This window comes from Bacillus rossius, chromosome 1 (genome assembly GCF_032445375.1).
Source record: "Bacillus rossius redtenbacheri isolate Brsri chromosome 1, Brsri_v3, whole genome shotgun sequence".
NCBI lineage: Eukaryota > Metazoa > Arthropoda > Insecta > Phasmatodea > Bacillidae > Bacillus > Bacillus rossius.
In genome coordinates this window covers 49,756,514-49,770,682 of record NC_086330.1, presented here as the reverse complement: position 1 = coordinate 49,770,682, position 14,169 = coordinate 49,756,514, and the positions used below count along the sequence as shown (strand labels likewise).

The following is a 14,169-nucleotide window of genomic DNA, read 5'->3' as shown; positions in this document are numbered from 1 at the left end:
TGTTGTTTAAATCTTTCTCACTTGTTCTACCTAAAATATTGCTTGTGTTTTAAAACGCAGTCAAGAGATTTAGTCAGAATTATTCATTTTAAAAGTAAAAACAACTGTAAAATGGTAGAATTTATTTTGCGTATACATTTAACTTAAACATTGTGATGTAATGTTGATTGCAACTATTACACACCAGTACTAAATTTTAACCTATGTCCTACTTTTAGCTACTTATTATGGAAAATAATATAGCACAAATATATCAGAGGATTAAATAAACCTAGAAATAAAATAAAATAATTGGTGTTTAGAACAGCTGCGAAAACTCCCGCGGTATGGCACATGCCTTCATTAAAGATAGTGGATACGAAGAATTTATAAATTAAACTTAAATGTATTCCTGACATGTTTAGCAGCAGAAAATGACATAACCTTGTCTAAACTAAGTTCGAGAACTTTCACACATAGTGAGAAGAATTTTTCCTGTAGATGTTTCACTGTAGTAAATATTAATTTGGCTCTTACTTTCTAGACATTTTATTCCTTCATTACCTGTTAGGAGTTTTTCTTGTTTACGAAATAGAAAATTGAGGTTTAGGGAATCATTGAAGCCTTTGGTATCATTACAACTCGTTTTGACATGAATTTCTGACAGTAATATGAATTGCTTTAATCTCGTGTTGAGTGTCACTTCAGCTGAGGATTCAACACCACTTAAAACTCGTAAACAATGAAAGCTACAGAGTTGAAGTAAATATATCTTAGTAGAGCAGACTTTGGTCATGGTCGCTACGTATGACTCACAAGGTTAACATTTGCAGTGATGACGTATTGAGCGTGGGTGGGGAGCGTCGAAGTCAGAGAGAGCTGTGACTTCGACAGTTATAGACCTATTTCCGTGATATAAACTTTAATTTGCTCGTGAGTGAGCATTGAACCATAAACCATAAAGTTACTAATTTTGGTTTTGAGCCATTAATCGCAAAATGTCTAAGAGAAAACGGGTCATTTTGGAGAAAAGAAAGAAAATGAGCGAAATATTCCGAGCGGAAGTAATTTAAAATGTAGAGAATTGAGGTAGGTATCGAATAAGGCAAAAAATAGCCGATAGAAATTAGTCAGTGGGGCAAAACAAGCCCCCGAACGAGGCGCGAAATTTGCCTCAGCAGTCTACCTCACTAGAAACGACGGGAAATGCAAAAAAGAATTGTTCGATAATGGACGTGAATATGCTCTCTGATGATTCTGATGTTGATATGGAGCCAGTTGAGTCAGTGGTTGTGAACGATGGGCAGAGTTGGTCGCAATTTTTCTGGCGTGATCGCCCCACTTTCAAGAAAGACGTTCATCGAATTCACGTAAAAAATATAACAACATACCTGTTCAACGTGATAAGAATAAACGAAACAAATCCGTAGTGGCTGTAGTCCAAAATTCAGCCCACTTAGAATATTTTAAGCTGCCCTTCTTAAAAGTATTTTTAATAAATTATTATTTGAACGATGAAGAATGACAGTATAGAGGATATAATGAAATTTATTGTTTAAAAATATTTGGATAAGAATCGTTGACGTATTAAATTTTTTTATCATATATATTTCTTAACGACACAATAATTTAAATTAGAAAACTAACATTTCATACAGAAATAAAAACACACAGAAATAATTACTGTAGTTTCTCGTGTAACTGATCCTGCAAAATGACAATGAATCGATTTAATATTTGCAAGATTGCTGATAATCAGTAGTCAGTTTTTTATATAAAATCGGTTCTATCTTAGCTGATTTAATAAAATAATTACCTTCAAAAATAATACCAAAAAATATTTTTAAATGTCTGCAGTAATGTTTTCCGATTTAAATTGTAATTGTTTTAAAAACAGTCATAAACGATTAAAACAATTTACTATTGGCTGCGAGTGGGTGACGTCACATCGGTTGACTAGCGACTAGCCCATCGCTGGTGATATAGTGGTAACGTACAATAAGTAGTGAACGTTCATTTGTGTAAATCATAAATTAAAAATTACTTTGATAATCATCATATCATGTAATATATTCCCATCGTATAGGCATGTAGTTATTTTATGAATAGCAAAACTTTAATTGGTTCTACACTAAACTGTTTACACTCCAAATTATTAGACCATTATGTGACAATTTCTCTAACTACTTAAACATATTACAGCGTCATGAGAAGCAGTACTCATAATAATGAGTACTCAGTACCTACTCATGCTAAGGTGTCGTACTCTATAAAAGCACTTTCTTTATAGTTAATAAAAAATATTCAAATGATGCTTTGTTCAAATTAAACTAATCTAATATTAAACGAAATAAATAATTATTATTGATAGTAAAATTTTATTTCACAAGTTTGGTTTATTTGTAAACAATTTTTTTTTTGAGATTAAAATATTTTTTGAAACACTAACTTATCTTTGTAACTATTCAGTCACTAAGATAGTTGTTGCTTTATTTTTATGACAGTGCAAGCTTATTTTTACTGTAAATATACCAGACAAACAAAATATTTGTTTCCAGGAAAATAACGTGACAATGGCTAATATTTAGATAGATTTTTGTGTGGCAAAGAAAGCGGTTGAATATTGTGTAACACGAAGACACCACTAATGAAATTTCTAGCCTTAACTGTGACATGGCTTATAATGAGAGGTACGAAGATTCCGCAGTAACATTTGTTAGAAAAATATACTTGATTCACATACACACTTTCTTTAATTTACTGTATTTCTTGTATAATGAAAACAAACAGAAAATTATATAAGTAGCTTAAAAATTAAATTAGTTTTGATTTGCATGTATATTCTAACAAATTTAAGCACTTAATATTCAAATTTAATATAGTTTACCAGAAAAAAATTGACTTCACACATAAGATAATACGTATTTAAACTTGTACCGTGTGTATTGTTCACTGGCGTTCTTGAGCACTTCCTAGAATTTTAATTGGTTTTCTCTATCTTTTGCACCTCTTATGTTCACTTTTGTGTACTAGGCTTAATATTTTTAACAACAATAATAAATTTTAAGTAGGTAGATGTGTATTAATTGGTTTCAATTCAAGTTATACCTGTGCATTTGTTATCATGCATATTTTTAAATACGAGTTTTGTGGGTTTAGTTTAATGTGCACTGGTTGGTTCGGAACACAGTGGGATGTTGTTGCTATGATAACAAATTAAGCGAATAAAACATTAACATTCACCAATCATGCAATGAAAATATGCCCATTAGAAATTTGATCAGTGCTTAAATTTAAAAATAAAATTTCAGGAAAAAGGTTGACTATCAGGACTTTATAAAAAAAATATGAAAAAATCTCAAGAAAACATACTTGATTTCGAGTCGGAGTATTATTAATAAGCTAGATAATAAAACACGTGTGTGCGTAGAGTCCACGCGCGACAAAGTGAAATGTCTTGGTTTTATATTGTTACGAACTAATGTGGGGTAAACTGGGTTCGTAAGGGATAGCCCAATTAAGTTATATTACAGTTTTATTAATTAATAATATTTAATAATAAAATTTAATGATATAATAATATTTACATTATTAATAAATGGCACTTAAAATTGTTCATTCGCAAGGCACTCAATGTCTGTCAAGTTCCGCAGTTCGCACTCCTCACTAGATCTAGGCTCAACATTGGTTCGCCCCTTACCACGAGCCTGTCCACACACAGTCTCGCGCCACTCAGACGCACTCTCTCGATCCCGTCGCTCCGCGTCGCGCCACTCTCGAGGGGGTCTCTCACCCTCTTCGCCGATGTAGCACTTCCCTTCACTCGCGGAACTCTCCACACTCTCGGAACTCGCCCGGAACTCCCGCGGAGGCCGGCGTCACTGCTTAAGTACCAGTGGCGCCCTTCTCTAACCAACGAGAGCAGCTGTGACGAGTCGCGTCATTCCGGGCCGACCCGACGCCCGAAACATCGAGAAAGACTGTGTTTATTCTCGCCACTCCGCGTGGTGACCAGCAGAATTCCCAAGTTCGCTCAGCGATAAATAACAGCGCTGAGGAAGGACGATGCGCAGGGAGCAGATGGGGGGAGGTGGGGGTAGCGAGGACCGTTGTAATCCGCACGTGACCCGGCGCGCGATGTCAGTGTGTAGGGCGTCCAGCCAGCTCCGAACCTGGCATCGTGGTCTGGTCTTTCGCGTTTATAACATTTCCCCTTCCCTAAACCTGTTCGTCCTCAACAGTTAACGCATTTCCTCGTGGGTGTCCCCATGCTACACGACGTTTAGGCCGCCTGCCTTTCCTCCATCGCGGGCTGTACAGCTTTATCAGATATATCTCTGTCACAACAAATGTAGTTTATCTTGTCACCCGGTAACACTTCTGCGTCGCAGATGCCGCATGTCGTTCAGCCAGCTGCCGAGCCGGACCGACCGTTGCCTTTGATGGTCCGATACTTTTGAGAGTATCGCTCATTACCTTCCAATGGTTTGCTTGTTTCTTCCAGTTTCCTCTCTATTCCTTCTCTCGCAGCTACTTGTTCATAAAGAATTTCCTCCCGGCTCTTTTTTGTCTCTTCTTGGTCCCTCAATTCTTTTTGGTTCTTCTGAATCTCGTCTGGACTGCACTTAGTTTCTCCTTGTACCATCTTCATGACTCCTTGTGTTCTCATTGCTCTTCTTGCTCGTTCTTCATCTCTTCTTTGTCTTTCATTTCTTCTTGGTCTTTCTTAATCTCTTCTTTGCATTTCCCCGTTTCTTCTTGACTCATGTTCATCACTTTTCGACCTTTTTTCAGTTTTATTTTTGCCATTTTTTTTCTCTCTTTGGTCTGTCTTCAATTATTCTTGTTAAATCTTCATTATGTTGTAACCCTTCTTCAATACTTCTGTACTCTTCTTCAGCTATTCTTTGATATTCTTTTACTGACAGTTCGGGTGGGATGCCCGCTCCACGGAGCCGGCTGCCACGCCTGTCTGTCCTGCGAGCCTGTGAAGTGAGCGATGGTACATGCGGTGAGGTGGGTGAGGAGGATTGGCGAGGGGGAAAACGGCAGTACTCCGAGGCAACCCACACCAAAATACGGTGAAGATGATCTGGATCGCATCAGACTGTATTCGAACCCATACTGCCTTGGAGCGAGGTTGTGCAGTGCTGCCAACCTCCGTAGTGCCTTTGGGTGCACGGTGGCTTACTCAATTGTCTGAATAGGTCTCCAGCCGAGTCACAGTCACTTTCACCATCAAATTTAAAATTAAACTTGTCAAAAATTATCTCTGTAGGAGGGGATGATTTGCTCGTTGGTAACGAGGCACTGTACACACAGTCTTTAAGACCGGCTTCCAATTCTTGTCCAGTATTCCTGATTTCAGTATTTCCAGGGTTTTACACAGTCATTCTAGGCAGATGATCTGAGTTTTCCTTACTGTAGTTCACGGGTGATTTCTTTCTATATCTTCCTGGTCCGTGTCATGGTATTTTGCCTTTTTCTAATGTGCGCAGAGCTTCAGGAAAAAACACGCAATGAAAAACTGCTCGATATATCCGAATGAGGTATATTTACAAAAATAATTATAAAATACCTTTAGAGCGGATAAGTAGTAAAGTTTCCGCATTTAGTTTTCAAACCGTATTTTTAGAAGAATGAAAAAAACTAAAAACACATGTATTCAGAATAATTTTCAGACATGAAACTACCGGTAGAGATTTTTGAAAGTACTCATTCATTATTTCTCCGCCATGCAGTGTTGTGGTTACCTCTCGGAACTCACAGCATTGCGCCTAGAGGCGATAACGCTCTAGAAACAAACAGCGGGCGTCGCACTTATGATCCCGCCTCACTAACGCAAATACATCCCTGACTAGGCGGAGCGCTTAGGCCCAAATGAAATGAAAATTAGAGCGGTCGTTGCGATTGTATGAGGATTAATTTTTTTGCGTTAAAAAAATTATCAATGAGAATATATCGTCCTTGAGCACTTTCTCGCGGCGGGCAACAGCCAACCGGTCCGAGTGGCCTGAACGGGCTTTTGGCGGTGGGCGTGGTCGGGACGCGGGACGGGTCTCAACGCTGCAAGTTTTCGGGGTCGAGGCTGTGGAGAGGGTAAGTCCCGTGCGCGTCGGTGTATAAGAACCCCCGGTGTCTCGCTCCGAACGTCACTGGTCGCTCCATCAACCACCGGCACTCATCATGTACAAGGTTCGTGGAGAACTGCGCCGCAAGGACTACTGCAAGAGCACTCGTTTGCTAGGTCCTCCCAGTTGTTCTGGAATAAATAAATTCTGAAAGTCATAAATGGCAACTCTCTGTATATTCAGCCAATTTATTTCACGCAACCGTCTGTAAGATAAAATATTTCTTGCAGAATTCAATTTAAATCAGTTAATTTTTATTTACTGCCAACGTGGGAAGTACATAGAAAAGGATCTCGTTCATCATCAAAATAAAAAATCTAATTTTAACAAGTATTTGACGCTTTTAAAATTAAACTTTGTTAAAAATATTTTCATTGATGGAAATTTAATATACTTAAATTAATTCAGTGCGCTAGAATTGTTAATTTATGTTTTGCCATGAAGATGGCGACTCAATTGTTAACCGAAACGACGAAATTTCTTTACAAATTTTAGCTTTTAAAAATCAAAAGGAACGTTACTTCAGAAACAGGTGGGATTCTGCAAACTGCATTACCTAAAAACAGTTTTTTTTTAATCAGACTAAGCACAACGAAGAAAATTAATAATAACTTTAATCATAAATCTTATGTTACAAAAGCATACAGTAGACAGAGCGATCCAAAGACACATTTTTCTTTGGCAAATAAAGTGTGTCAATTTTAGCGTCGTCATTGTACCACAGTCTAAAGTAATGCCAGTTTGGCAGGCAAACATCTGTGCAAGTTACCTAGCCACATGACTATTTGGAGTGATATGGTATAGGATATGTATAACGTTGATGTCCTCCGAATTCTTTATACTGGTAGCAGTATCAGAGCAATATTCACTACTGCCGTCTTAGAAAATTCCATGAATAATCCTGCACTATTTCAGCACACATAAAAATTTCTAAATGAATTTATAAAGTTCTTCGTAGCTTATAATAGGGTAACCAATAAGAGATTCTTTAACTCTCTTGTTACATATTTGAAAGGAACAAAACAGGAAGAATTTTCATAGCTGAAGTCCTACTGAGACGGACATTCTTAACAATATTTTTTTACACATCAGAATTCACAATTCCAGTTCAGCCAGGTCGGGACAATTTTTTGATTCAAAGTGCCGGTTTACCAATTTGCTAGCGAATCCTGGGAAAGACGAGGCAAGCGGCTTTTAAGGGTTCAAAAAAACCACTTAGAATAAATACTTGAAGCCATCTCTCTTAAGATACATTGTGAAATTTCTGAGATAAAAAACATCTAAACCAAAGATAACTTAGATAGTTTTAGACATATGTTTATATGCATATTTGTACACTGTAATACGTATAAGTATCATAAACGTGTCCAATTTACTATTAAGTAAATAAATTTAAAACACCATAAAGACAGGTACCAATTGAAAAGTTATTGCGCAAGACTAACAAAAATGTATTACGTGTCTGTTTCCAGTTCATCGTCCTCGCCGTCGTCGTGGCCGTGGCTAAGGCCGGCTACCTGGGCGCCCCCGCCGTGGCTGCCTATGGCGCACCCGCCTACGGCTACGGTGGCTACGCCGCCCCCGCCTACGGCTACGCCGGCTCCGCCTACGGCTACGGCGGCTACGCTTCTCCCGCCATCACCTCCCAGCACTCCAACATCCTGAGGACGCCCGGCAACCTGGGACAGGTGTCCACCTACTCCAAGACCATCGACACGCCCTACTCCAGCGTCTCCAAGTCCGACGTGCGCGTCAGCAACCCCGGTGTGGCATACGGCGCCACCTACCACGCGCCCGCCTACGGAGCGTACGCCGCCCCCGCCGTTCACGGAGCGTACGCCGCCCCCGCCTACGCTTCCTACGCCGCCCCCGCCTACGCCCAGGCCTACGCCGCCCCCGCAGCCTACGCCGCCCACGGTCTGGCTTACTCTCCCGCCGCCGTCGCTTCTCACGTGTCTTTCTCCGGTCTTGGAGCTTACTACGGCTACTAGACACTCCTCGTGTCTTCCTCTCTCCCGGGCCCATCGCTGACGAGTCCTGGAGTGCTTCAAGCCCTTCCCCTCACTTCCTGTCTCTTCCCCTTCTCATGCAAACTGTTTAGACTTTATTACTGAGCGAACTGAACTGAACAGACTGAGCAATTATATACCATTTGTATATAATATTTATTAAATAAAATTTTTCCATACATGTACAAATGTTATTTCAATTCTCCCTTATTATTCTATATGAAATATAGATCGTATTATATATCTTGGTTAAAAAAATTGTTCAGAATTGCTTGTCTTTGTAGTGTAAATTACACATATATTATTAATTATGCCATTGGCGGAAAAATACGTGGAAATGGTTTTTACTAAAAGTAATTAGACTTTCATGTTTCTTGCAAGCTACTGAGTACGAGGTTAAAGAGTGAACCATTTTTTGTTAGTTTAGTTATTAATGTTTAAGTGGAAATATAGAAAACATGTAGGACTAGATAAAAGAACATCTGAGGACAAATTTAAATTTCTAAGACTAGGAAGAGCAATGCTATAATCTTATTTGTATTAATTTGTTAATTTTGCAAGATACAAATTTATATTTAAAAAAAACTGTTTATTTTACACAAAAAATCATAAATTATTATTGCTTTTCCTAGCATTGTGTTTATCTTAAAAACATTTATAAAAATGAAATTATTTTGCAAACATTGCAATTTTTGTCGGATCGAACTAAATACATAATTGTTTTCTAAGTAATACGTCTACATTTGTGACAGTATGTTAATGATATTTCGTACAATAAAATCTATTTATTTTTCATTTTCATATTATAATGTATGTTTTCTTATCTATTTATGTTAGTCAGACATTTTTGGTTGATGGGATAGTTATGACATCAAGATCAAATACATGTGTGTTTCAGATGTGTTCTACGGAATCATTATTCATAAAAAGGTGCCAGAAGCGTATAATAACTTTAATCTGCATAAAAAAAAATTCCTACAACTAAGAGAAACTGCATGTTTTAAAACTTGCTCACCATCCACCAAATGCTCTCGCTTATGCTGTTTGAAATAACAGTAAATTTAAGAACGTTTAAAAGAATAATTAACTAAAATAAACGAAGAGTTAGTTATTCGTGATTTCATGTAACTGAATCTTTGTAGAAACAAGGCCTTTTCTATTTCCGAGTTGTATGTTTCGTTATAAACAAATATACATAAACCACATAAGTGTGTTCTTACGGTAGACGTAACCAGTTTTTTTTATTAATATACCAAGAATATTCTTTTGGATTGAATATGGTGTCCGTAAATTTTCGAAGAAAGCCGTACATTTCCGATGATCCCTGGAAAAATTTGTAACCATCGTTTTTCGTAAATTAAATGTGAACATATTTTAACAGAGTAGCAAGATAATAATTCTACAAATAACGCGATTACACGCTTGCACATTGCAGCTGTATATAGATCATATTTTGAAACGAGTTGTCCATTTTCACTAAGTTAAGGCATGGCTAACTTTAAAATTGAAGATTGAGATAGTTTATTTTATCATAATTGGAACTTTTCCTATTGAAAATATTTGTAGTTATGAAATGTTGAGCCAATGATGATTACAATTTCAACGATATCGATATCATTTCTAAGACCTATATTGAAATTTATTTATAAATTCGCAATATAAAATATTGTAAACAACAGTAACTTACATCGGGTTAAATTAACTACATTTAGTCGCAGCCATTAGATATGACGAAATAATTCCGCGCATATTGTTTAAAACAATAGATAAAAAAAATCATGTCCTATATGCTTATTCAATTGATTCTTGATAAATTTTATAATTCTAGGGCAGCAGAAACATATTTCTACAAAAAAAAAATAGCACAAAATGGTTTCAAAAATGAATATGACCTGAAGTAACTAGGAACTTACTTAATTTGTAAGGTGTTTATTTGTAATAGTTGAAAATTTAACTCTTTAAGAAGAAAGTGATTTGAACTTACATATGTAGCTACTATATACCTATTACATTGGTGAGAAGTTAAAAGTATTATTTTAATCAACACTTCCGGTTTTGGTGACATTTCTAATGATATACGTATCATTTTCTTTATGTTTGAAATTTGTATATTTTCTTGTAGGTATTGAAGTATCTTACAGGCCTTACTAAATGGTAGTCAGCTGTCGTAGTGCTAAAGCAAGGAAGAAAGGGGGCTGTTATCCAGATGAGAGACAAACGACATTTATCCGCCCCGAGGAGAGAATGAGGTGTAGTGAAGAGGATAGACACTTTCAATTCCAAATAGTTGAAAATGCTCAATATCGATGGAAATTTAGGCCTACATATAAAATTTTATAATTGGCCACCTTAATCAGTTGATTCAAACATTTATATATTATAGAATAAAGATAACTTATTCATAGTGGTTTTTCACTAATTATCCAGTGAATTTCACTGTTGAAGCAATGATTTTCAGTGAAACCAAGTGATTCAAAAAACGGAAAAAATTTACGAAATATTTTACTGACTAAATGGATGTAGTATGATTCTCAGGAAATTCAGAAAGTTCACGGCTAAGACCACCATGTTTTTCTCGAGAGAAAATTCAAGCTTGCGTGGATACGGATAACTTTGGCGTTAGACGGGATTTAATAAATGCCAAACTTTCCTGGTCTCTTTGTTGAAGGGGGCATCTGTTGCTGATAGTGAGTCAGCTGTTCGTCGTATGAACATTTACGCTCGCATGGATAAAATAGAAGATAAAGGGAAATTTCATTGTTACTAAAAATATTATGTTTTTTTTTGGGTTGGATTATTATGTGAGTTGTCCTGAATTTGCATTTTACAATCCTCTCTGCAACTACTAGGCATCATCCCACTGATATAATCTCTAAATAGTAAAAAACGAAGTTACTATCGGCGCCTATTTGTTCACTTACTTACATTCTTGTTACATTTAAAGATACTAGAGAAATCTTTATGTTTTTTAATCTAGTCGTAAAAAAGGCGCTTTTAGGGCAATTATGTGGCTTACGCTGAGTTATACAGGACTGATACAACAAATTAATGTACTACCGAATTGTAAATCTTCAAATGGCTTACAGAAACGTCTGCGATAGCACATGTCTAAACTTCTAAGACTGACCCACAGTAACCGTTATCATCTTTCGAAATTGGTTAAAAAATAATGATATATTTACGAAGTTAGTTTGACCAGCATAGTATTAATCATTATCCAATTAAACATGTTACTTAAATTAGGCATTTAATTTAGATCAAAATTGACTCATACACCAAAGCATTTAAATGGATATCTTATAAGAGATCGAGAACTTGATACTTATATGTACTTACTAATTAAATCTATATGACGCCACATTAGTGTATCGTATCCGTGCGAAGCCAGTTATACTCACATGTCGGCAATCTTTGTGATCGAGGAAGATAATGCATCACTTAGAATCTTAGTTGTCCACGACAGGTTTCATTACATTACTTTTGATCGGGTTGCAGCAAGTGCTTTTCTTGCTACAGTGACATGGGTGAGTGTCTAGTGATATTTTAAGGGGCGCTAATGCCTAACTTTTTTATGCTATTGTATTTACTGTTGAAGATCATTAGGCATGGCTTATATGATATTTTGATGGAATGATCATGACCATTTGGGTTTTTGCACTTACTCCCTTTTGAATTTCAACAAAATATGAAAACTGTATAATATGTTATAAGTACATATTTAAACAATTTTTGTAGAGTAGCAAAGCATTACAAACAACACAACCTGATTTCATAGTGTTAATGATAACATTTTACATATAATTGAAATTGATTTTTTAACATTTTGGATCCATTTCTAAATTTAGTAATCTCAATGAAAGACATCTGAGCTCTAATGTCTATGCAGTTATTATAGTTATTTTATGTAAATATTTTATTATTGTTATTTCATTAGTTAATATTAACTTAAAAATGATAATTTTAATCTTTATGTTTCCTTTGGTTAGGACTTTTGTTTTATCATATTTAAATTTTGTATTGCTTTGTTTTGTGACTGTCTCTGTGTACTATTATGTATGTTTTATGTATTATTTTATGTAGTATTTGTTAAGTACCTGCCTGTCAAAGGCATGACTGTTGGCAGACATTCAAATAATAATAATAAATAAAATAAACCTGCTACGGTGGTTTCAATACAACTTAGCTATTACTTCACAGTATACTTGTATTGTACAGGGGTTTAACTCTAACAAAAGCATTTGAATCATCGATGGTTTGAAATCATGAACGATATAGCTAAAAAAATTACAAGAGCATACGATTGTGTTTTATCACGGATTATGGTGTTGTATAACTGTACAATAAACAATATACCTATATATTTAGTAATATATAATCTGTGGTATAAGCTGTGGTTTTTGTAAGCTTGACGACGCTTCTGTTTAGGCTCTTGCAAACATTTTTATTTAAGATTAAGCAATATTATGTTTTAATGATTACAGAATTTCTGACCATAAAATTACTCACACGTAATAACTTTGTTGTGCCGCTCATATATTTGAATTATCTGGTAAAATAAATATTTTTAATTATCTAGTGGATCCTAAGTTATCATAATTGCTGCGGTGTCGTGCTCACGGGTAAAGGGTTACGTTTTCGATTACAACTTAAGGTCCGACGTTTTTATTTTTAAACACAAACTCGGAACCCAAGTGGGTAAAAACTTACTCTAATTTTAGAGATCTAGACGTTCTTAACTTTGTAACGCAAAATGTAATCAATATTTTTTTTTAATTTCATATATTTGAAGTGAATAAATACAATTTTTGTTGCGTTATTAGTAACATATTTGTACATATATTTGCAGGAACTGAAAAACATGAAATCAAGACAAATAAAAAAATTGAATTTTCTATCTATGATTTTGTAAATATTACATATTCAATATTTTTCATGTAAGAAAATTATTAGAATGCTTAAACTGTAACTGATATTAAAAACGTGTTTGTCTCTTTTCTGTGTGACTTGAATTTCAAAAACGTTCTAGATAGTAACCCCTAGGATTTTTAAGTTTTTATTTTAATATTATAGGTTGAACTGTTCCGAATATATGATGATATCTATTTACCCAAAAATTTAATATCGTTAAGTATGACAACTATGTGCATGATCTAGTAAACACATTTTTCTAAATATTTTCTTTCATATTTAACCTGAAACAAAAGCGCCTATATAAATAAGAATATGACTTGTATACTTATATTCGTATATAACTTATAAGTGTGAATTATTCTGTCCACACTAGCGAATTCACGGGCACAGCTAGTATCGCTCTCTGGTTTAGAGCTACTAATGTAAGATGTAGGATTTGTAGATACGATTACTGGAAAGCAGAAGATAACTCAACCTTATTGTAAAGATTACATGTTCTTTTAATGAACACAAACAGCACCATATTTTTTTTTGTAAATGGAACAGAAATATTCATGTAAAATTACAGATCTTTGTAAATTTGTACATTTACATGAACTCACGTGTATCACTAAAAAATTGTGTTCGGATTCTTAGGAATTTATGCTTTGTGTTGTCCCAGTACCTCCAATAGTTAAAGTTATTTTAAACCATTCCCTAAATATCTCTCCAGTATTAATTACAGACATTAATAAGCATAATAAAACACATTAAAATCCAATTAATGAATAATTGAGCATATTTTCCATAATTAAAAATTTACCAGTTAAAATATAAAAATAAAATTTCCTAATAAATAATTAGTATTGTCTCGATAAACGTAATTAATATATGCAAAAATAACCATAGCCATGTGTTGTAGAAAGTTATAATATATTTCTTGTAGTATTACAAAGAAATATTTTGTAAAAGTAGAGAGAAAAAAATTCTGTGTGAAGTCATGCCAGAAGCCGTCTGTGCCATAACACTGGCTGTGCAGTGTACAATGGGGAGGCCCGTAATTTTAACATATTCATGAGCTGCAGAGGTGCTATACGCGAATATAAGTGGGCAAATTTTCGTAAGAGGAAAAACAACCGGCCCCGGGTGGCGGCGGCAGA

The 14,169-nt window shown here is 35.3% G+C and overlaps 1 protein-coding gene across 1 annotated transcript; it reads left to right on the top strand.

Moving 5' to 3' along the window:
* Positions 1-6,136: 6,136 nt before the first annotated feature.
* LOC134528994 (cuticle protein 67-like) lies at positions 6,137-8,925 on the top strand. The gene is made up of 2 exons (XM_063362665.1): positions 6,137-6,174; positions 7,583-8,925. Exons 1-2 carry the CDS (start codon positions 6,166-6,168, stop codon positions 8,099-8,101), a joined length of 528 nt encoding a protein of 175 aa, XP_063218735.1. The 5' UTR covers positions 6,137-6,165; the 3' UTR covers positions 8,102-8,925.
* The last annotated feature ends 5,244 nt before the right edge of the window (positions 8,926-14,169 follow it).